This window comes from Chanodichthys erythropterus, chromosome 18 (assembly GCF_024489055.1).
Source record: "Chanodichthys erythropterus isolate Z2021 chromosome 18, ASM2448905v1, whole genome shotgun sequence".
Lineage (NCBI taxonomy): Eukaryota > Metazoa > Chordata > Actinopteri > Cypriniformes > Xenocyprididae > Chanodichthys > Chanodichthys erythropterus.
The window spans coordinates 4,416,323-4,440,561 of record NC_090238.1 but is presented as its reverse complement, the minus strand read 5'-3'; the positions used below and the strand labels follow the sequence as shown (position 1 = coordinate 4,440,561).

Below are 24,239 nucleotides of genomic sequence, written 5' to 3'. Positions count from 1 at the left end.
TTATAAAGGGGACCAAGCTCAAAGGGGACCAGCTCTAAACCCAACAACAGTTGTGGGAAACTAGCTTAACACAACCTGAGCTAAGTCTACACATTCCAACAGGAAATGTACCAGATTTTACAATTACAGGGGCACAATGAAATGCTACCATGATCTGAGGGAGGCCCACAAAAAAGGCCTACTACCTCAAACAGACACAAGTATAGACCTGTGGCAGTGTTAAACTAAGTGAGCAAAACTCATGACCATATACCAACAACTCTATATAAACACAAGCTGCTAAACTAGGAGGAGGCTAAATCCATTAAAGCCTACAGCTCCTACAGTTATATGCAATATAGCTGTTGTGGCAATGATCAAGCTAGCGGGAGCTAACAGAAACCATACTGAAAGTGAGGTTCTCTACACTCAACCTGAGTGTGCAATCCAACAGGTGATGCACTCGGTGAAACACCACAAACCCTAACCACAAGCCTACTATTATGAGAACAGGTGCTAACCTGTGGCTGCACTAGAGTAAAGCTCACATACATGTAGGGCAAAAACTAGAACCCAAAGCAAACATAATGCTTTGTAAAAACATGCTATCCTGAAAAGGAAAATGGGGCCTAGCATACACTGCATACACTTATCTACGCAAACATAAGGGCCTACCACCTGAGAAAACAGCATCAGGGAGGTTAATAACAACCTAATACCTTAGCTGTTAACCTCAGCCATTTGCACCTACATAAACAAGGGGAAAATGGGCATATGGCCTAACAACTCCCTCAGGAGGAGGCCAGAACTAGGAACTATACAACCTAACAAAGGATAGTAATACAAAGGGTGGTTTATAATGATAAACACTTAAACCTAGTCCTAGCCTGGGCTGCTAAGCTGTGGGCCTACGGGGCCACACGCATAGCAATACCTGATCTTCACCTCTGAATCTCCATAGATAAGAGGAACAAAAGCGAAGCTCAACAAGCAAACAGTATCAGGCAGCCAATTAAGGACAACCTAGACATTAGATACTAACTGAAGTGACGAGTGCTAACTCAAACTTACTCTAGCAAACCCCAGATGAGAAGCTACTCTATATAACTGGTGGCTAAGAGGCAGCCATTTTGTGGCCTGCAGAAATATCGTTCTAGCCGACCTATCAAACTTCAGTTTGCCCAAAAAAACCTTTTACTTTTTCCGACTACATACTCAGGAAAAACTACACAGGAACACAAGGTCAACATATTTAGAAACACCTGCTTCTTCCTCCTCGAGTTCCGCCATCTCTTTGACTTGCTCCAAAAAGGAGGAGGCGCCCGAGCGGCCATACTGGACCTCTGGCCCTGTCTCTGAGCCTCAGCTCAAGACGGACCAGCCTCCTGGCTGTCTACATGCTCAGGAAAAACTATACAGGAAAAACAAGGTCGACATATTTTAAAACATAAAATATAGACCCAGCTTACCTTCCTGCAGCTTGAAGACAGAATATTCCTCATTTTCCTTTTTCTCTACATGAAAGGATGGAATCTAGGGTTCTTTTAAGCCTAAAAGAGCTTCTCATTATCAAACCGGAAGGAATGGAAGGAAAGGAACCATTCTTCGAGCCGTCCACGTGCGGCCCCTTTTTTAACGCTCCCTCATGGCAGCTGCAGCCTACCAGAAACGTGTCCCACAACTTCAGCAGCTCCACATATACAACAGCCAGAAGAGCGCTCGCTGCCGGACGTGATGACATCAAACACGGACGTCATCATCATCCAACAACTCATCCTCATCAGCCCCGGGGGGCTGAGAGAGAATACACCTCTCTCAAACTTCCCAATGGGCTCCCCCGCAAGCCCCATGATTGTAGCCGCCGTTTTGCCTCAAACGGGGCCAGAATCACCAGGCACAGATGCGGACACCTCTTCCCTTGAGAAGAGTGCCAAACGAGAACGGAGCGTTCCGGTAGGGAGACGCTCACAGGAAATAACAGAAAAACACAGCCCTCAAGCACTGTCTATGCACGCTCCTCTCCCAAACAGAAAGCACCTAGAATGTGTATATCAAGTGTCAAAACCTGGGACACGGATGAACACACTCTCTGAAACGTTTGTAAGGCATAATATAAGATTCCCTTACCGGATTCGATAAAATCGCGATCAGACAAAACAGTGCCGAAAGACGAAAAGATGCTGTCTGATTCTCTAGGCACTCCTTATATACTTCCGGGTCACGCTATTATGATGTCATAGGCTGTTATGATGTCATAGCCATGGTAAGTGTTGTGGTACTATGCTTTAACTATAAATACCACAGTAAAACTACAGTAACTGTGATCATACCATGGTAGGTGTTGTGTTACTATGCTTTAACTACAAATACCACAGTAAAACTACAGTAACTGACATAATACCATGGTAAGTGTTGTGTTACTGTGCTTTACAAGTAACACACAGTGAAACCACAGTTTGTGCTGCAAAAGCATGGCAAATGTTTTTACTGCGTTTAAACTACAAATACCATGGTGTTGTGTTACTCTTATTTAACTACAAATACCACAGTAAAACTAAAGTTACTATGGTAAAATATGGAAAGTGCTGTGGTCACTGGGCTTTAGGATCGAGCTACAGTTACTGTGGTAAAATCACATTCGATCAGTGGTATTGTTACTTACGGACAAATTGCAGACAATCAGAACGATAACTTTAAAAAAATAAAATAAAACACACCTGGACTATGACACTCAAGATCAATCCTTCCTCTCATTGCAGCCAAAGGTCATTTAATGACGACACATGCTTAAACAACCTATGAGGTCGTTTTTCGGAGGAGGACAGTCTAAATTAAAATTATGGTCATAACATCATATTGTTAAATTATCTAGCACACTTTCATGTTTATGTGTTGAGAAAAGATGAGGATATCATTAAAAGAGAATTGGCGGTGGGTCCTCGGGTAGTTTTAGCTGGCATCGTCACCATAACGTTTGATAAGGCTCATGGGTACTGTAGTATTCACTGTTAGATTTGACACACCAAACCGCTGGAAAAAGAAACAGCAACATTTAGAAATGATGGCCGCAGCACAGCTCTGCAGCCTTGTTTATTAAGAATAGATTTACTACATTTTGACTAAACCACTGACAATGGTTTACAATGGCGTGCAGCCACCTACAAAATATAAAGCAACAAAAAAGGATAAAATCTCCTGTTTAAATGTTGAGTAATGTAGCACTTAAAGTTTAAAAATTAGTAATAATAATATTAATAATAATAATAAAAAAAGAAAAAAAATACAGCGTCTGTGCTCCCGAGTGGCAGAAAGGAAAACGTAGTGTAGTCACAAAAGATACGTCCTATAGAAATACTTTAGATTAAAAGTTGTGTTGAGTGACACGAAAAAAGGGGGAAATTCGTGTCCACAAACACGAATCATTTACATTTACATTTATTAATTTGGCAGACGCTTTTATCCAAAGCGACTTACAAGTGAGGAATACAACAAGCGAGTCGTCATGACGAGGCAAATAGACAAGAAGTGCTCATAATACAAGTTATAGGCAGTGCTCAGATTATCCTAAGATACAATAGAGAGGGATTAGAGGAAGTGAAAGGATAGGAATAAGGTTTTTTTTTTTTTTTTTTTTTTTTTTTTTTTAAATGAGGTTAAGTGCTCACGATGGGTTTTCAGCTGTCTTTTGAATATTGCCAGGGATTCTGCATTCCGGATGGAGGCAGGAAGATCGTTCCACCAGCAAGGAACAGTGAACGAGAACGTTCTGGAAAGTGATTTTGTGCCTCTCTGTGATGGTACCACAAGCCTTCGCTCCTTTAATGAGCGCAGGTTTCTGGTAGGAGTGTAGACTCGTAAGAGTGAGTGGAAGTAGGAGGGTGCTGAGCCTCAATAGATTAATAGATTAATAGATCAATAGATTAAATTTCATGACTATGTCATGAACTGCCATGAAACTGAGTTGGACTATAACATGTTATTTAACCCATAACAAGCTCTCACACATTTATTTTTTAGTATTTTTGGGAGGAGTTAAATTTACATATATGGTTTCAACAACTACAACCAGATGCATTTAGACCTGTTCAGTTTAGACTAGAATGCGTCCCAGACCATCTCCTGAAGTGGTTTGAGCGATCAGATTTATATCTGTTTCAAATGCGTTTCGGAGGGCATTTAGGGTCATTTTCAGTGAAAACGCATGAAGGAACCAGGTGTAAACAGGCCCTAACTCATGTGATCTGGATTAAATATTGGAAACATGATGAAAGCAGGAAGATCCAGACAGGAGTAACGTTTACTGACTATTGACCGATAAGATCCTCAGAGAGGAAGAACGATTACACCAGAAGAATGGAAAAAGTGTGTGAGTGAAGGTGTGTGTGAATGTGTGTAGATGTGTGTTAGTTACAGGATCAGAGAATGACACCGTTCCTCTGTCATAGTCCAGATTCACTCTCACACGATCAAGATCCTGATTGACACGAAAAACAGAAAATAAACATAGTCCATACGGATCATACGACACACTCCAGACATCAGTGTTGAAGAAATCCCATCCCTTCCTCTGGTTTGATGCTGTAGTTACTCCAAGTCTCCAGTATTGACTCTCTTTAACCTCCACATCCCAGCAGTGTGTTCCTGAGTTAAAACCCTCTGATCCCAGAACACAGTAATGACAGTCAAATCTCTCTGGATTATCAGGAAGAGGTTGTGTGTTCCCGCTGTTTCTCACACTGGTCAGATCATCAGACAGGACGAGATGTGGATCTGCAGTGTTTGGATCCAGAATCACAGGAGCTGATGAGACACAATCAACAGATGCTTTTATTGTTCATATAATGATCAAGAGTGACCCAACACAGATTATTATGAATTATGACACTGTTGATCAAACACATGTTCCTCTGATCACTGTCAGTGCTGTTATTAGTTTCACTCTCATTTTATCATCAACTACAAACATTAAATGTGTGATTCAGACATTTGTGTCCATCAATTAAAGGGGTGGTTCATTGCGATTTCACTTTTTTAACTTTAGTTAGTGTGTAATGTTGCTACTTGAGCATAAACAGAATCTGCAAAGTTACAGCACTGAAAGTTCAATGCAAACAGAGATATTGTCTTTTAAAGTTATGGCAGTTTAATGCCTACAAAAATGACTGGTTTGGGCTACAACGAGCTTCTTCCCCGGTTGGTGACATCACAAACTCTGCAAAACACCCCCGGGAACACGCAACAAAGTGGGCGAGACCATGTCACGCGGCATAATGGAAGCGGAAGAGTTGTGTACACCGCGAGCGACGCGTCAAAAGATAATAGAACCCATTATAATTTGTGATATTTTTTACACTGGATGCGGTGCTGAAGACAGCTTCCTGAATCTACACAAGTTTAATGCTGGATTTGCAAAAAGGCTATTACTGAAAGATGAAGCAGTTCCCACTTAAAAGCTAAAAGATGCTGTTTATTGGCTTCAAACTGTAAGTACGTTTTATTGTTTGTACATGTCTTTTAAACGTATAGTTCTGTTGTTATTTTTGGTTGCATCAAGGACGTAAACAAAGACCAATGCATTTTTGCTTCACAAGCCAGTTAGCTAAATTCTACAAACAACAACAAACTTCTATGTTCATAGACAAACAGTTGTTCATGCTATAAATTAAACAATACCTTTACAAAAATGCTACTACTCAGTCATGTTTTCGGTTACAGTAAAGCTTTAATCAGGATAAAACTGTATATTGAAAGCTAACAAACAGCAGTGACAGCATATCTAAACACTTTGACACAAATAAAAAATCAAATACCATTCATAAACGTCCTTTAAAGCCGTGATTGCAGAGGTTCTGCTCAACCCTCTTCATCTGGGTCTGATTCGGCTCAATTTGATACAGCAATATAGACACCATTATTTACATTTCCACTGAAGCATGTAACAATGAATGGTAAGGGGCGTGGCGTTTCCAGACACTTCAGCGAATCATGATACACTGGGCCCGCTAACCAATCTGAGCACATTGCGTATATCGGAGGGAGTGGCTTCATAGAAGTAGGAAGTCAAACGATCCGTTCATAAGACATTGAAATGGAGGTGTAGAATAAAGATAGAAAATATATGAAAAATACAGCGTTTAAACCCCCCCCCCCCCCCCTCCCGAAGCATTAGACATAACATAAGACGTTAAACCGCGCACCAAAAACACAATCAAGCCTAGAAAAAAACACTGAACCACCCCTTTAAAATAACAATAAATCAATGAGATCTGTTGAGATTTATGCTGAAGATGAAAAGCTGTAAAGCTGCGCCCAAAATCGCATACTTCCCTACTATAGCTATAGTATGCGAAAAACAGTATGCGAGGCGAGTAGTATGTCCGCATTCATAGTATGCGAAAAACAGTAGGCGAGAAGTACCCGGATGACCTACTGCTTCCGCCCGAATTTTGTAGTAGGCATACGATGGACGCTGTGCTATCCCGTGATGCCACAGGAGAGGATTCTTCATATTCGAAAATGGCGGAAAGTGGCGATGCAGCGCTTTTCAAGTCCTTAAGTACCTCAGGCGAAAACGGTGTTTATTGTGGTTAAATTGCACTTGTTTAACATAATGTAAGTAAACTGCTGACTTATTGAAAGTTTAAAGTAAATTGATGAGAAGATTTTGAGAGTCGGCTGTAAAAAGATGTTTAATCATTATTACTGAGCACATCGAGCTAACGAACAGGTCGAGATAACATTACATTAGCTTGTTAACTTGTTAAGCAGTTTAATGAGATTAGAAAACTTAACGGACAGCAACATTCAGGCGGCTAACGTTAGTTTGTAGGACTCAGTTTGTAAATAGAATATGTATATTATTATCATTGTATTTATTTATGTACATATTGTATATAATATTTAGCTGTGTATTTCTCTCTCTCTCTGTCTATCTACACATTATTTATTTAGTTATTTATTTATATGTATTCAAGTTTGTTTATTGATTCATGTCTTTTGTTTCTCGTGTATTTTTATATGCATTCATTTTTTAACAATAAATTACTTAATTTCGTTGCTTTAAATCAGCCTCTGTCGTGATGTTCACAGACATGTCTTTTTATTCTGAGGTAAAATTTGCTAGCTAAATAGGTGATTATACTTTGACAAATATTTAACAAGCTGTTGAAGAAAGCGTGATCTGCGAACAGCTGACCAATGCTTCCTTTGAGCTGTAGATTGAATCGACATTAAAACACACAAGAAAGCAGTAAGCATTAATAAAAACATTGCTGATGAAAGCGGAGTAGAGCGGGCCCTTTGAATTTCGAGCTGTTGTGACGACGCATGACACGTGACAACATTAACATGGCGGATGTAGTACGTCCGAATTCCATTCATACAACCCATATTCACACTATATAGAACATACTGTTTTAACGGTCGGGAAGTACGTTCAAATTCAAATGTAGTACCTACTCATGTAGTATGCGATTTCATACGCAGCCTAAGGGGCTGATCACATAGAACGCGTCTTTGTGTCTAATGGCCCTTTCACACAGGACGTGGTATGCGCTGCGCTCACCGCTGGGTTCAGCGCAGCTCTTCAGATACAAAGCGATTTGCACTGCGCTGGCCAGAGCACATTAGTTGGAGCTTTCCAAACTTGTATCGGGAGTTCTAATCATCTAATCATTTGATTGTTGTTCCACCTTTCGGTCAGCAGCAAAGTATATGTCCTGTGCTAAGAAGTGTCTGTCATGTCTTCATGACACAGCTTTTCTCCCGATGTCTCTATACGACCAGCAAACTTGTATTGAATAGCTCTGGAAATTCCAACACAGTAAATAGCTGTTCATCCATTTTGCTTTCCATTTGTTTGGATGCCCCGTTGCTATTGGTCGCTCGGGTAATCGTCACAGAGCGCAGCGGCAAAAGTTGAACTATTTTGAACTTTGACTGCGGCGTGCGTGCAAGCTGCGCTCCGCTGCATCTACGCTTTGGTCGACGCAGTCCTTCAATGGCACAAGCCATTGAAACACATGGGTTTCATAGCGCAGCGCTTACCGCGTCTTGTGTGAAAGGGCCTTAAAAATGCAAGACGCAGCGCTCAGGAGTGGTTTTAAAAAAAGTGCAGCATAGAAAGCGAGAGTCTCAATACGCGCCTTTGAGACGTGATGCAATAACAACAATAACGGAAATACTAGAAATAGGTAAACTGCAGAATTTACAGATACAAGTTTTGACATGGAAAAAAGAAAATAAGATAATAAATGAACATGCCAACTCGCAACGCTTGCCCCGCCTCCAAGTTCTTCTGATTGGTCCACTGTTTTGGAACTGACATTTTGCGGCGCTGCGTGTAATAAAAGTTGAAATTCTTTTAACTTGACACGGTGTCTTAAAAACATGGCGCTCATGTGTGAGGCGCTGCAAAAGACGCGAGCGTAACGGTCATGCACATCTGTCAAGCGTGTGTTTACATAGAAAAACAATGGGAAAGTAGCGCATTGGAATAGAAAAACGCGTTCTGTGTGAACGGCCCTTTGGTGATGATACACGGGGCAACTTTTTGAGCAATGTTGCGGGCAACCTGATGAGACACAGGGCAACTAATTAGGCCAACAGACATTTGGCAGCAACTAATCAGAGAGGAGCAAATCTATTGCCAACCCAATAAATACTTTATTATAAACACTTGTTAGGCACTTTATTTCAAGTCTTCAAATATTTTCTTCATTTTTATTAAAAATAAATGCCTTTCTGATCTGATTTGTGACAGGAAAAGCGAGTTCAGCAAAAATCGCTTAAAAGCGAGTTCAGCAAAAGGCGGGTTCGAACCCGCGTCAATCGCATCAAAAGCTAAATTCACATGTCATACGCCCTACAGCCTACGCTACTACAGACATTAAACAGACTCCGTCATTTTAGTATTTAAATGAAAACTTTCAATGGCTTAATTACAGCTTACATGCATTACTTTGGACAGTTGTTGGTATTTTAAGCAATATATGAGGTAAATTCCCTGTTTTGGATTGACGCATGATAACTTACTTAGCGTAAAAATATATAAGTTCACACTCCTTTTCTCCGCTCCACTGCCGCTGAGAGGCTGCCATCTTGTTTGAATTTTTTCTGAAATCTCCGAACCAGTCACGTGATCGGCTGCTAACATTCTGATTGGAGGATCTCAAAAAATTGCCCACAACTGATCTAACGTATCCAGATATAAATTCATTGCTCATTCTCAGTGGGAACGTGCCCAAGCAAAATTGCCCAGCATGTGTTTAATCATCACCAGAGCTAATAACATGAAGATGATCCGATGCTGCTGAAGATCACACTTATAGTCTATGTGGAATTAAATCAGTTTATTCTCACTGTTTGTTGAGTTTCACTCACTAATTATGAGACTTGAGGAATTATCAGTGAGTCTGAAAGATGAAGTTGTGCTGTGGATTTTATAAGCGATCGGGTGTACGATGTTCCCCGGCGGGCAAAACAGTCCCATAGACTTTGAGACGAACTTTGACGGGTCATAGCTCTGAGCGAGAGTTGTACCCCTGGGGTGTAAAAGCCACCCAAATGTGCTCCATTGACACACTATGGTGAAGGGAATGACCATCGTGATCACATGATTCTCCTACTATGGGAAATTCCAGAGGGATTTTGTATTGAACATTGCTATGACCCACATAAAGACAAAGGGGTGGGCTCATTTAACTCAGGCAATCAGTGTCTCAGGATCATTGTGAAGCTATTAAGCCACGCCCTAGCAACCATTTAGATCACCCTAGCAACAAGTTCCATAGACGTCCATTCAAAGAGATGAAAAGGGAATAACTTTGGATAGAAGAGTTATAGATACATGAGGGTCTTGTTTGACTTGGATGCCCTAGCGACCGCTTAGCAACACCATAGCCATCACACAGAACACCCCAGCAACTGCCTAGCAACCACCAGAACACCTTAACAACCACCTAGCAACGACTCGTAACACCCACAAAACCACCAACAACACCCTAGCAACCACCCAGAACACCTTAGCAACTTCCTAGCAACACCCTAGCAACTGTCCAGAACACCTTAGCAATACAACCATCAAACTCGGCTCAGATCTTCAGACTGTTGTGACTCTGATTCTTTATTTTTTTTTACTGATCAGACTTACGGTTTTCCTATAAATGAAGATCAAAACTCTGAAAAATCCCACAGATTGTCACTAATCGAATGTTCAAATGAGCCAAAACTGTTCAAACTCATTTATAATTCGATACTTCAAAATGTGTATAAAAACAAGAGTTTCTGTGATATTATTTATCGTGTAACTGATGTTTTTTTTTTGTTTTTTTTTTAAATGGGAGATGTGAACTTGTTTGATGACTTAAAGGGTCATGAAACCCTAAACCAAAATTTCTGAGATTTTAACAGAGGTATGTGTGTTGAACACCACTGAAGACAATGTTAGCATCTGTTAGATTTAATAGTAGGGGGGAAATGGTTAAATTTTAGTTTTTATACGCTATTTTCATAGTACTTTGATGACTCATCTGTGTTTCATAATTATTAACGAGACTGAGTTTTTTATCCAATGAGAAGACACTCTCTTAATTATTCATGACACCACGTGGATCTTTCCAATGACGAGGACGGTTAACGGCACTAAACAGCGAGAGAGACTGACTGACTGTGTCCGACCAACGTGTCCGTTGGCGCGGAGCGAGCGGGTAAGCGCGAGTGTCTTCGGTTCATTCCTATGGAAGTTGAGCCACGCGTAAGTTAAATGTGACGCTCAACTTAGGAATAGGAATGAATCTAAAAATGCTCTGGTCGCTTGCTCTGCTCCAGTCGACACGCAGCCTGACTGACTGAGCGTGTTGCAGGTTCGGCGCGTAGATCTATGTACGCAAGGTTTTTTTTTAAGCGTTATTTTTTTTTTTTCAAATATATGCATGTATAGTGTGTATATAAACAACTATATATTTTATAATGACTGTAATTACACATGTACATTAATGTTTTAAATAGAATTACGATTACTGTAGGATATATGTAGCAGGGCATTCAGTAACTCTTGAAAAGACAAAAATAAAGTGTCAGTGTATTTCATTAGATTTTAACTTTTCCAGTTTTTTAAAAAAATGTAGTATTTCCTCACGTTTTACCATTGATTTTTAGTGATAGTCGATATGCATGGGCTACTGGCGATGAGAGTTTCCCCCCTCTCCTCTCCTCTCCTCTCCTCTCCTCTCCTCTCACAGCCACCACGCCCATTTAAGTTGCATTTTTCAAAAAGATTGTGAGCTAGACTTGAGCTGAAAAAGGGGGGTTTTATGACCCTTTAATCTTTCAGTTTGTGTCATGAAGCACCTTTATCTCTCCACCCATCCATCATTTCCAGTGTGTGTGTGAGAGCTCAGATCTTCTGCAGTCAGACTCACTGTTTTGGACGATGTCCTGCATCTTCTTCCAGACTCTGAACAGCAGGTTGCCCAAGTGATTCGGCACATGAATCAAAGCTTCAGAATCCATCTGTGGATCCGGCTGTGAGCTCTGGACTCTGGAAGAACATTCAGGAGTCAGAACTGCAGTGGCTTTGGATCAGAACCAGAGAGACCAGAGACAGGAGCAGATCACTCACCTTTCCTTTGAGACTGGAAACTCCTGCAGAACAAACACACCATTTATCATCAAGAACTCAATCAATGAACCAATGATCAACCAATGATCTGAAATCAGACCTTCAGAAAGCAGACGTCATTGGCTTTCATCATCTCCTCCATGTCTTTGATTGTGTGTGAAAGAGCTGAGATGTGTCTGTTCATCTCCTCCAGCTTCTCCTTCATCATCTGCTTCTTCTGCTCCTCTTCCTCCCTCAGTGCAGTGATTGTAGCTTCTTCTTCATCTCTGAGAAACTGATGAAGCTTCTCAAACTGCTGTTTAATCTGACGCTCTGTGTGCTCAGCTTGAGACTGAAATCAAATCACATTCACTTCAATCATCTCAATCGACACACATCACATAATTAATATCAGAGATAAACTCGAACACCGACATATAACGGATACAAAATTGTCATTTACAGAAATAATAAACTGGAATCCATTATATTAAATATATCAGATCATAACTGTAAATAGTGATCCTACAGCTATAATTAAATTGACTCTCGATTCTGTTTCCTCACCTTGATGTGTTGAACTGTTTTCTCAAACTTTCCTTTCATTTTTTCATTGTGTTGAAGTTTCTTCTGTAAGGACTTCAGTGCTGTATTGAGCTCCTCCTAGAATTGAACAAAAACACATAAAACACCAGATTACAGTGATATGATCATATAATCAGAATCAGAATCAGAAAGAGCTTTATTGCCAGGTATGTTGTTTACACATACTAGGAATTTGTTTTAGTGACAGAAGCTCCACAGTGCAACAGAGTAACAGCGACAAGACAAGACACATAATAAAGAGAATAAAAATAATAATATACAAATTTACAAGATAGACAAAGTGCAAAAAAAGCAAAAAACAATATATAATATAGACAATTTGTATGTACAGTTATGTGTGCAAATTTGAAATATAAATAAGCGTTTGAAGTAAATAAAGTGTAATAGTGTTGTGTGTTCAGTGTTTGTCAAGTGTTCATGAGATTAATTGCTTGAGGGAAGAAACTGTTCCCGTTCTGGTGCTCAGGGCTCTGTAGTGTCGACCAGATGGCAACAGTTCAAAGAGGGAGTGTGCTGGATGTGAGGGGTGAGTGATCTTATTTGCCCTTTTTCTCACTCTGATAAGCACAGTTCTTGGAGAGTGGGGAGGGTTGTGCCAACGATTCGCTCAGCAGACCGGACTACCCTCTGTAGTCTGCTGAAATCAGATTTGGTAGCTGAGTTGAACCAGATGGTAATTGAAGTGCAGAGGATGGATTCAATGATGGCAGAGTAAAACTGTTTCAACAGCTCCTGTGGCAGGTTGAACTTCCTCAGCTGGCGAAGGAAGTACAACCTCTGCTGGGCCTTTTTCACAATGGACTCAATGTGGTTGTCCCACTTCAGGTCCTGGGAGATGGCGGTGCCCAGGAAACTGAATGACTCCACTGCAGTTACAGTGCTGTTCATGATGGTGAGTGGGGGAAGAGCAGGGGGGTTTCTCCTGAAGTCCACGATCATCTCCACTGTCTTGAGCGTGTTGAGCTCCAGGTTGTTAAGACTGCACCAGACAGCCAGCTGTTCAACCTCCAGTCTGTAACCAGACTCGTCACCGCCCTGGATGAGGCCGATCAGTGTGGTGTCATCCGCAAACTTCAGGAGCTTGACAGAGTGGTCTTTAGAGGTGCAGTCATTGGTGTACAGGGAGAAGAGCAGTGGGGAGAGGACACAGCCCTGAGGGGCACCGGTGCTGATGGTGAGGGTGCTGGATGAGAATTTTCCCAGCCTCTCTAGCTGCTGCCTGTCTGTCAGGAAGCTGGTGAACCACTGACAGGCAGAGGTGGGCAAGGAGAGCTGAGTTAATTTGGGCTGGAGGAGTGATGGGATGATGGTGTTAAAAGCAGAGATGAAGTCCACAAACAGGATCCTCACATAAGACCCTGGTCTGTCCGGATGCTGGAGAACATAATGCAGTCCCATATTGACTGCATCATCCACAGACCTGTTTGCTCGGTAAGCAAACTGCAGGGGGTCCAGTAAGGGTCCAGTGATGTCCTTCAGATAAGCCAGAACCAGTCTTTTAAATTACTTCATGGCCACAGACGTTAGAGCCACAGGTCTGTAGTCATTTAGTCCAGTAATTTTGGGTTTCTTTGGGATGGGGATGATGGTGGAGCGTTTGAAGCATGAGGGGACTTCGCACAGCTCCAGTGATCTGTTGAAGATCTGTGTGAATATGGGGGCCAGCTGGTCAGCACAGGTTTTCAGACAGGCTGGTGAAACACTGTCTGGGCCTGGTGCCTTTCTTCTCTTGTTATTTCTGAAGACTTGGCGCACATCATCTTCACTGAACTGAATTGCAGTTGTGGGGGAGAGGGGGGTTGTTGGAGGTGTGAATGGTGATTTTTCAAACCTGCAATAAAACTCGTTCAGATCATCTGCCAGTTGTTGATTCTCCACAGAGCTGGGGGATGGTGTCTTGTAGTTGGTGATAACTTTCAGACCTTTCCACACTGAAGCTGTGTCATTAGAAGAGAACTGATTCTGAAGCTTATCAGAATAATTCCTCTTTGCCACTCTGATCTCCTTTTCCGGTGTGTATTTGGCCCCTTTGTACAAGACTCCCCTTTTCTGCGAGCATCTTCTTTGGCCTGATGGAGCTGGCTGAGTTTTGCAGTGAACCAGGGTTTGTCGTTGTTGTAAGTTAAATGAGTCTTTGTAGGAATGCACAAATCCTCACAGAAACTGATATATGAAGTTACAGTCTCTGTGAGCTCATCAGCAGCTTCAAAAACACTCCAATCAGTACATTCGAAACAGGCTTGTAAAGCCCGCTCTGTTTCGGTGGTCCATCTCTTTACAGACCTTGCTACAGGTTTAGCTGATTTCAGTTTCTGCCTGTAGGTCGGTACGAGATGAACTAAACAGAGAGCCCCAAAGCTGCCCGTGGGACAGAGTGATATGCATCCTTTATTGCTGTGTAACAATGATCCAGTGTATTACTGTCTCTGGTGGGACAAGTAACATGCTGTCTGTATTTTGGAAGTTCACGTGAGAGAAACGCTTTATTAAAGTCCCCGAGAAAAACAGAGTCCAGGTGTTGTTGCTCGCTCTCATATCAGCGAGTATCTGTAAAGCCGAGCTCACGTGCGCTTGCGGAGGAATGTAGACGCTCACCAGAATGAATGAGCAAAACTCCCGCGGTGAATAGAACAGCTTGTAGTTAATGAAGAGTGTTTCAAGATCGGGACAGCACATCTTCTTTAACACAGTTACATCTGAACACCACCTTTCATTGATGTAAAAGCACGTCCCGCCGCCGCGTGATTTCACCGCTGATTCTGCGTCGTGATCTGACCTGAAACAGCTGAAAGCCCGGCAGACTTAACAAGGTGTCCGGAATGGCGTCGTTCATCCATGCGCTTTCTGTTCCCACGACTCTTGCCGGCCGAACACAATTATGATATAGGTAACCGTGAACTTCTAGCCATCCGCCTGGCTGTTGGAGAATGGCGCCACTGGCTAGAAGGCTCCTCTGTTCCTTTCATTGTCTGGACTGATCACAGAAATTTAGAGTACATTCGTTCAGGCTAAGAGACTAAATGCTCGCCAAGCTTCTTTGGCCGTTTCGATTTTTCAATTTCTTTTAGACCTGGCGCGAAGAACATGAAACCTGACGATCTCTCTCACCAGTTTGGTTCCTCGGAGAGCGCCTCCACCACGGAAACGATCTTGCCAAGCAGTTGCGTGGTCGGGGGCGTTATCTGGGGAATTGAGAGACAGGTAAAAGCGGCACTTACTCATGTTTCTGTCCCACGGCTGTGTCCCCGGGGTCAATTATTCCTTACTAAGTCCATGGTTGAACATGTATTCCGACTTCATGGGCTCTCCTCTGATATTGTGTCCGACAGAGGTCCCCAATTTGTGTCACAATTCTGGAGGGAATTCTGCCGACATATTGATGCATCTGCCAGATTGTCGTCAGGATTCCATCCTCAAATGAATGGTCAAGCGGAACGCCCTAACCAAATTCTGGGTCGCATGCTTCATACTTTAGCGTTCCGCAACCCCTCTTCTTGGAGTGAGCAACTGCTATGGGTCGAATACACCCATAATTCACTTCCCTCGTCATCCACTGGGTTATCACCCTTTCAATGCTGTATCGGGTACCAGCCACCTCTGTTCTCTTCTCAGGAGACACAGGTGTTCGTTCCCTCCGTTCAAGCTTTTATACAGCATCGCGGGGGCACCTGGAGAGGAGTGAGAACCGCGCTGTGCCAGAACAGAGAGTGCACACGTCATGCCGCTAATCGACGTCGCGTTTTTCTTGGCTTTTTCTCCCTGCTGTTTGCTCGACTCTTTGCCAGATTATTATTTTTCGTGTTGTGGCATGTATCTCGGCTCTACTTTGCAGACCTGATATGTATGAGATGTTAATTGTGTGTTCGTCTCAGTCTCAGTCTCAGTCTCGGTAGCAGTCCAGATACCAGGCTGTTTACTCCATCTTCTTCAAGCCTGGTTTCTACCCAGTATCCCATCAGCCAGGAACTGAGTAGGATCTTCTACCACCTGTGGTGTTTCCAAGTCCAGGACTGAGCGACTGTGTACTGCGAGCCCTCCGCCAGGACTGTGTTCTCTTAATTTAATTTCTTCATTGTTCCAGCTGCGAGCATCCAGGAGCTCGGTGCTCGGCAGACTGCCTGTGTTAAACCTTTTGAACTATTAATAAATTCTCTCTGAACTGCCTTCGCTTCTGGGTCATCTGCTTCACACAACACTATCCCTTTAATATTAATACGTTTATTATTGTTATCTTGTTACATGTCCATCTGATCTGTTCATTTTATGTCATTATTTAAGTATTTAATTTAATATTGTGTGTTTTGTACATTTACATTTATTTTTTATATAAGAAGATATACAGTTTATCTTTTATTTTAACTGAGGGGCCCCCCAAGTAAAATTCTGCTTAGGGCCCCATAAAGGCTTGGGCCGGCCCTGGTAAATAATATGCATAACAGTATATAATAGTATGCGTATTTGGCATGCTGTCCGAGGAGAGGGCTCTGAGCTCGGTGTTTTCCCTGAACCCAGAGTACTCCCCCCATATTCTGGTTAGGAAAGTAACCAGGCAAATGTGAGGAGACGGGGTGGTTTAGGGATGCTGTAAAACTGTCAAGTAATATGGGTGAGTTGACTGTGTCTATATATAGGCCTTCACTCATGCTGATTGGGTAGATGTTGATTACTGATTGTTGACATCTGGCTAAAATGACGTGATGATTAGTCAGATTATTTGAATGTTACTCCTCCCGAATTTTATTAATAAAACATAATTTCACAAGTACACACTTACAAATAATCAGATAGTAAATAGTATGCATAATAGTATGCATATTTGGCATGCTGTCCGAGGAGAGGGCTCCGAGCTCAGCATATGGCCCAAACCCAGAGTACTCCACAAAAATTGCAAACCAAGGCAGGACAGCAGCTGGAAACATTACTGATGACCCCCAAAAAGCGGGAGCAGAGGGAACATCACTGCTGCGGCAGTGGAGAAATTAGTCAGAAGGACTGAGCTCCTGCAGGAGCTGAGGGAACATCACTGCTTTGGCAGTGGAGAAAATTAGTCAGAAGAACTGGACTACTGCGGGAGCCGAGGCGACATCACTGCTGCGGCAGTGGAGAGAATAGCCAGAAGAACTGGAATCCTGTGGGAGCCGAGGCGACATCACTGCTGCGGCTGTGGAGAAAATTTGTCAAAAGAGCTGAGCTCCTGTGGGAGTCGAGGGAACATCACTGGTACGGGAGTGGAGAAAAATTGCGGGTATGTGTGAGAGAACGAGGCTGGAGTCAAAATTCTAGCTGATAAGTGTTCGTTGGGCTTCTTTAATATGGATGTGATTTGATCTGATATAGTTCTTAAAAGCTTCTGATGACCAGCTACCCAATGTTTGGATCTGATGCTGGGAAAGGCCTTTTTGTGCAGCTGTAATGCTGCTCCTATGTGGAACGAATGACTGGTAAAGTGGTCTGCTTGGATGCCAAATTGAAAGAAGATGGATTTAAGGTGGTTTTGGAACCAAAAACATGTGACAGGGCAGTTGGAATCATCAACGAAAAGTGGGTCGGATGGGAGTTTAGCCTGAGCATTTCTGAAGTGTAAATAAGCTGAAAGGGTTTGGTATGGCTGAATTGGTTCAGGGAGATTAAAGATGTAGATGAAATGGCCTTTTTTCATTTTGTCTGTTTTACTTTGTTTAGTGAAGTAAGAGATGGTGTCGTCTTCTAACACTGATAAGTCTGTAATTGTGGGATGGATTTTTGGGTTTAAGTTAGATGTGATGGTGAGTTCTGAACATCTGAGAAAACCAAAAAGGGCTTGTATGAACATTGTGTCGAGAGTACAGGCTGTGTTGATGGAGTAGTAGCCTCGGCGGAGATTGGAGATGCATTTGGTGAGCATGTCTAGGATGATGGGTTTGCTGGCGTCTTGGTGTGTGGGTTGGGTCCTTTGGATGCCTTTGATAAGAAGGGATGTTTATGAATTGGTTATTTCAGAAGATGGTAACCCTTAATGAAGCCGGCTAGGTAAGATATGAATTAGGTAATTGTGAGAAGAGAAAAATCAGGAAAAGGTAGGCTGTAAGTGAGGTGAAATGACTTTAAACATCTCCAGGTGGTCAAATAAGATTGTAGGGTTCTAGGAGATATGGCTTGAAGAATGTAGTTGAGAGAGGTGTTGAGGAGAGTTTTCAGTGGATGATTTAAGGGAATATCAGCTCTGAATAATGAGGTACTGGGGTTGGGAATGGGTACGCCTCTGGTGCCAACAGCTTGAATTTCTGAGAGAATCTGTGTTCTGATGTTGTTGGCAACTGGAATAGGTTCCAGAGCTGTTGCATTTGGTGGGATGGGCATCGGTGTTGCAGAGGGCAGGGTGAAGGGAGGGTGGATAGTATTATGAGGAAGAGAAGCTGGGACAGAAGCCGTTAGCAGAGGCAGCCTCACACTCGGGTCGGCCCCTGGAACCTGTGGAGGAATGAAGATGTTATAAAATGAGGTAGGCTGAGAAGGAAAATAGTGCGTCTAGGCCTGCGCTGCGGAGGTAGCCTCGTGCTAGGGTCTGATGATGGGGCTGCAGACCACGGACAGGGAGGAGGATTAGAGAAAGAGCAAGTCTGGGGCCCGGTCTTGTGATCGAAGGAGACTGTGTTTTCTGTCGATGCAAAAACAGGGCTTTGCGACTCATGTTCGCTTTAGCATTTATGGAGGGAGAAGTGGATTTTGGAGAAGGAAGGGTAGATTGAAGGGACACATACAGATCATATAACTGTGCTTTAATCATTTTCCTAGAGAAATTAACGTCTGCGCACATGAGCGCTTGTCTTAGACTTACTACTGTCCATTTCTCTATTGCAGGAATTGTCGGATGGGTCAAGGCGTACAAAGATGCTGGAGATGCTGGTTGGTATCTTGTTGGAGAAGGCGAGGGTAATCCTCTGCGTCGTGGAGTGTGAATGGGCTGATGTCCATGTAGTGGCTCCAGGGATTCAGAAATGACATCCGGTGGAGCAGGGGCACTCCTGATGTGGGGTGAATGAGGTGAAGATTCCTGGGAGATGAGGGACTCATCTTTGGAAGAGAAGAGCTGGATTTCTGACATTGCAAAAATGTGGCAGACCAAATGCTGTAAAACTGTCGAGGAATATGGGTCGACTGCAGGGTTGGGAAGGTTACTTTTAGAATGTATTTCACTACAGATTACAAAATACATGCTTTAAAAAGTAATCTGTAACTTATTTTGTTTAGTAACTTAATCTAAATACTTTGGAATACTTTAAAATACACAAAGGACCATATTAACTTGATGTTCTGTTTTAAGTTTACAACCTGTAAATAAAAATGACCTCTATCCACCAGGATTTGGTTTTCCACTAAATTGTATTTTTAACATCAGTTACAAAATATATATATGCAATTTATTAGACATAACCTATGTGTTGGTAAAGGATTTTAGTATCTTGATAAATTAAGAAAATATTTGTTTCTTTTAACATCACATCCATATATAATATATCATTCCTAAATTATATTTTTTATATTTGTAAAGATGTGCATCAGAGGGATAACAAAATATTATATAACCACAATAAAATATTGTTAATAATATATGTTGTTTTATAAGTGTATAGAGTCGAATTGACATGGTTTAAATTGTTTTATTAATGTTTTTGTAACATTTAGAATGTTTATAAAGAAAATGACCTACCCAATAATCTCGAGAGAAGGCCTATATTCAAAGCTGACTCACCTACGGTTTCTCAACAGTTTTTTGCATCTCTCCACCACATTTTACAGGTTTGGAAAAAAATATGATCATTTTGTGTGAATTATCCCTAGTATAAATATGTTTATACTAATATTTAAACTTAGTGCATCGATAGCTGCATTAATATTAACCATATAAACAACAAACAGCAAAAAAAAAAAAAAACTATTCGATTTTTTAAAATAATCCTTTATTTAATTTTTTTAATTATTATTAGTGATGCACCTATTTTGTTTTTACATTTATTTGTTGTTTATTTGTTCAAAAAATAAGTGTAGCTCTTTGATATTAGAGGCAGACACTGCATTTTTATCACAATCCCAACAAAGATGCTATGAACATAAGCATGATCAATTGTTTTTCATTTAAATTACTGTATAATCAACAGAAAAAACAGCATGGTCTGACTTTAGCACAAAACACAATCAGCAGACGGACTGAATGAAATGTAAATTCACTCTCTGACAGTAGGTGGCGCTTGTGGAAAAGCAGTGATATGGCGTTTCCATGGTTACCAGTACATACACAGCAGCGCTGCGCTGGAGGTAAGAGGAAAAGCCATCAAAACTTTTCTGAAGACAGTTCCCTTCACAGATACATTCATATCAACCCCAATTTAATATTTGTATTATTCTTCCTATATTTCGCGAACAGTGAGCTTGTGCATGGTGCAGTATTTTCTCTGTGGCGTGTCTGTTCTCCTCTTTGTGTCTGTGTTCAGCATGTGCCTGTGTTAACGTCCTGTTGACAGGCTTAAATATTTCCTGAATTTTTTTGGAAATTATTACAAAGCAGTTTGTTTGCAAACCACAATAAAACTAAAAAAACTTTGGATTTATGACCAGTGGACTATTCCATCTCTAATTTTGATCATGAACTCGAGTACGCGCCATAAACATTTGGAATGAATTATTAAGATTCAAAGGTTGACTGTAAAGTACACCAATAAATTGGCTTTATAAAACATTATTTAACGCACGATTAAATGGATGTTAATTCTATGAGGATTTTGTGTTAGCTATTTTTCAAAGACCTAATAAATTCTTATAAATATTAAACGTAGGCTAATGATAACGATACAAAGCTCAACGTATGAGTAAATAGGAAAATAAGGAGTAAATAAGGAAAATAACATTTTAAAAGACCAAGAACAGCTTAGGCCTACCTCAAGATGCTTTTTCAGATTAGATGTTGAATGCTTTGAAGCCGACAGAAGTTTTGTTGCATTTTTTGTGTGCGATTGCATGTCTGCCCTCTGCAGGTTGCTAATATCTGAGGCTGCGCGTGGGTTTTTTTTTTTTTTTTTTTTTTTTTACAGAGTCGATAATCATCAACAATTGGCTCGTTGGTTAAAAATCCTCAAACAGCTTACGTTAATTGCCTATTAAATAAAATAAATGACATTAAAATTCAAAGTAATCACTTTGGTAATCTAAAATACTTTTTGAATGTAACTGTAATTTGATTACCATCTATTTAAAATGTAACTGTAACGAAATACAGTTACTCAAATTTTGTATTTTAAATACATAACGTCGTTACATGTATTTCGTTACTCCCCAGCCCTGGTTGACTGTGTCTATATATATGCTTTCACCCATGCTGATTGTTTAGATATGTTGATTACTGATTGCTAACAGTTGGTTGAAATTATCATGTTTATTGTGATTCGTGGTCCAGGCTGCACCACTTTGTTTTTATTGCCATTTTCGGAGCTTGTGGCGACTACAGAGACCGCGTTTTTTTACAGTGTGTACAGTGGGCAGCTAGCGGATAGTGAGGAGATGTTTGCTGTATGTGACAATAAATGTTTTGGCCTAAAAACGCGAGACATCACTTAGAGCACCTTTAAGAAATCACCAGTCATCATCCAAATCCTTTAATTTAGAATGGCGAACTGCAAGAATAGCTTAGATTTCCAAAAACCTGCAGTAATCTGACAAGGAAAAGTGTGTACGTCTGCTCTGATGTGGCACTAAGCACTTTTCCACGTCAAAGACCGTTTTTATAAATATGAGTGTTGGCGTGGATTTATGCATACAAACACTCTAAGATCAAATCTTCACATACACATGCTTTATAAATGACCCCCTTGAATGAGACATTAAACCCCCAATCACTCCACGGGAGCCACAGTGAATCTCTGCCCACTGCTCCGGGTGTGTGTGTGTGTTCACTACTCACTACTCCTAATGTGTGTTCAATACTCACTACTCCTAATGTGTGTTCACTACTCACTACTCCTAATGTGTGTTCAATACTCACTACTCCTAATGTGTGTTCAATACTCACTACTCCTAATGTGTGTTTACTACTCACTACTCCTAATGTGTGTTCAATACTCACTACTCCTAATGTGTGTTCACTACTCATTACTTCTAATGTGTGTTCACTACTCACTGCTCCTGATGTGTGTTCACTACTCCCTACTTTTCAGACATGGGGACTTGTGACTTGGTGACTTGGACTCGAGTTGCCATTTTTATGACTTGTGACTTGCCAAAAAATAAAATACTTGAGACTTTGGAAGTTAAAGACTATTAGTATTAATCACATCATGTTTTCAGTTTGAATATAAAATATATAAATTATTTTAAAAAATAAAGTTGATTACTCAGCTGGAACGCAGGCTGAGAATAGCGTTGTCAAGACTCATGAATGGATCACGACACTATCATCAGTCATGCCCTCTCGCACACACCACATCCACTTAGATCAGATATCACATCACATCAACATGTCAGCCGGAGGGGTACCGAGGGTCATCGCTTTTGGCTTCAAGAATTTTTTGCAAGATGGCAAAAGAAGAACAGCGCTTTGCAAGACATGCAACATGCAAATCTCGGACAGCCAGACGACAACCTCCAATTTCGTCCGTCATCTGAAGAGCCATTCTACCCAGTAAGTGCTTGTCAATTTGTTAATGTTATCTGGTTAGTTGGTAGTTAGCTAATGTCATAATAGCTAAAGTAGCCATTAAAGGTTGTATCAGCGATTTCAGGCCCAAAAAAGGCCCATACATAAATTATCTCATTCATCTAATCTTTCCTAACGATCCGCTAGCAGGCCGTCAAAAAAATGCGTTTCTTGCAGGGGCGGCGCTAGGGCTGGGCAAAGGGGGCTTAAGCCACGAATGTTTATAGTAAAGCCCCGAATATTTTGTTACCTTGTCTTTCTCATAGAGCAAAACAATTAATCAGAAAAACAAATGTGAATAAGACTACAGCTGCCGTGATTACCTAATCATGAAAAGTGCATATTATTGCATATTAAGATCAGATTCTGCAGGTAAAATTACAATAATAAGGTGACTTGACTTGGACTTGACTTGACCTACTACAGGACTTGACTTGACTTGACTTGCCCAAGAAAAAAATACTTGGGACTTACTTGAGACTTGCACATGTGTGACTTGGTCCCATCTCTGCTACTTCTAATGTGTGTTCACTGCTCACTGCTCCTGATGTGTGTTCACTACTCACTGCTCCTAATGTGTGTTCACTACTCACTGCTCCTGATGTGTGTTCACTACTCAATACTCTTAATGTGCGTTCCCTTTCGTGGGAACTGTCGATGCTGCGTGGCAACGCATTGGGAACCTTCTGCGTGATGTCGTCACTGAAGCACTCATGTATCTAACCAATCGCGTAGCGAGACGTCAGAGACGGGTGACGTCACGGACCAGGAAACTATAAAGCATACCTGGATGCAGAGAACGCTAGCTTCTGTGTCTTCAGCAAGCACTCTATGTTATCGTGTGTCTTATTTGGTGTTGTTTGTCTTATTTCATATAAACAAGTCACGATATCTTTGTCTGAGGACAAGAGTATCTCACACCAATCCATATATATATATTTATAAAAAAGACACGTATTATGGCGAGAAACAGCAGTTGAATGGGAGTTGAGTAAGCCCGGGCAGCTCTCGAGAGAGCCGTCTGTGTGCACTATAAAAAAAAAAGAAAGAAACTCGCTCTCAGAATACTGTGTTCCAGTGTTCCCCGCGGATCGCGAAAAAGAAGCCATTCGTGGGGTTCACAAATGGATCTGACAGAGGGGTTAGAGACGGGCGTTGCCCTTTCTTTGCCCTTACCTGCCAGGTTCAGTGCCGTCTCCCAGGTGGAAGCACGCTCTGCGGTTTCTTCCCCGGGTTGAGGCACCCGTATTTCACATGCCAGCTCTGAGGAGGTGGATATTGTGATATCGATCTGAGGACTCGCCACCTCACACACATCGTGTTAGGGAGTGGAGCATGCACGTCAGTTCAAAAACAAAGCAGCTGACGGTTCATTCATAAAAATGTCCC

General features: G+C 41.5%; 1 protein-coding gene across 2 annotated transcripts in view; it reads right to left on the bottom strand.

Annotated features, from left to right (window-relative positions):
* Positions 1-3,093: 3,093 nt before the first annotated feature.
* The window catches only part of LOC137007111 (nuclear factor 7, ovary-like), a 31,594-nt gene continuing 10,448 nt past the window's right edge, over positions 3,094-24,239 (bottom strand). The window contains exons 1-6 of one of the 2 annotated variants that reach the window (XM_067368427.1): positions 19,002-23,520; positions 12,146-12,241; positions 11,700-11,930; positions 11,600-11,622; positions 11,400-11,518; positions 3,094-4,779 (exon numbers count right to left, since the gene is read on the bottom strand). In XM_067368427.1, coding sequence (XP_067224528.1) covers positions 4,277-4,779; positions 11,400-11,518; positions 11,600-11,622; positions 11,700-11,930; positions 12,146-12,241; positions 19,002-19,379 — 1,350 coding nt within the window. In that variant the 5' untranslated portion in view covers positions 19,380-23,520 and the 3' untranslated portion in view covers positions 3,094-4,276. Of the gene's footprint in view, positions 4,780-11,399; positions 11,519-11,599; positions 11,623-11,699; positions 11,931-12,145; positions 12,242-19,001; positions 23,521-24,239 lie in introns of those variants that run through there. The other variant, XM_067368426.1, reaches the window with a different exon arrangement.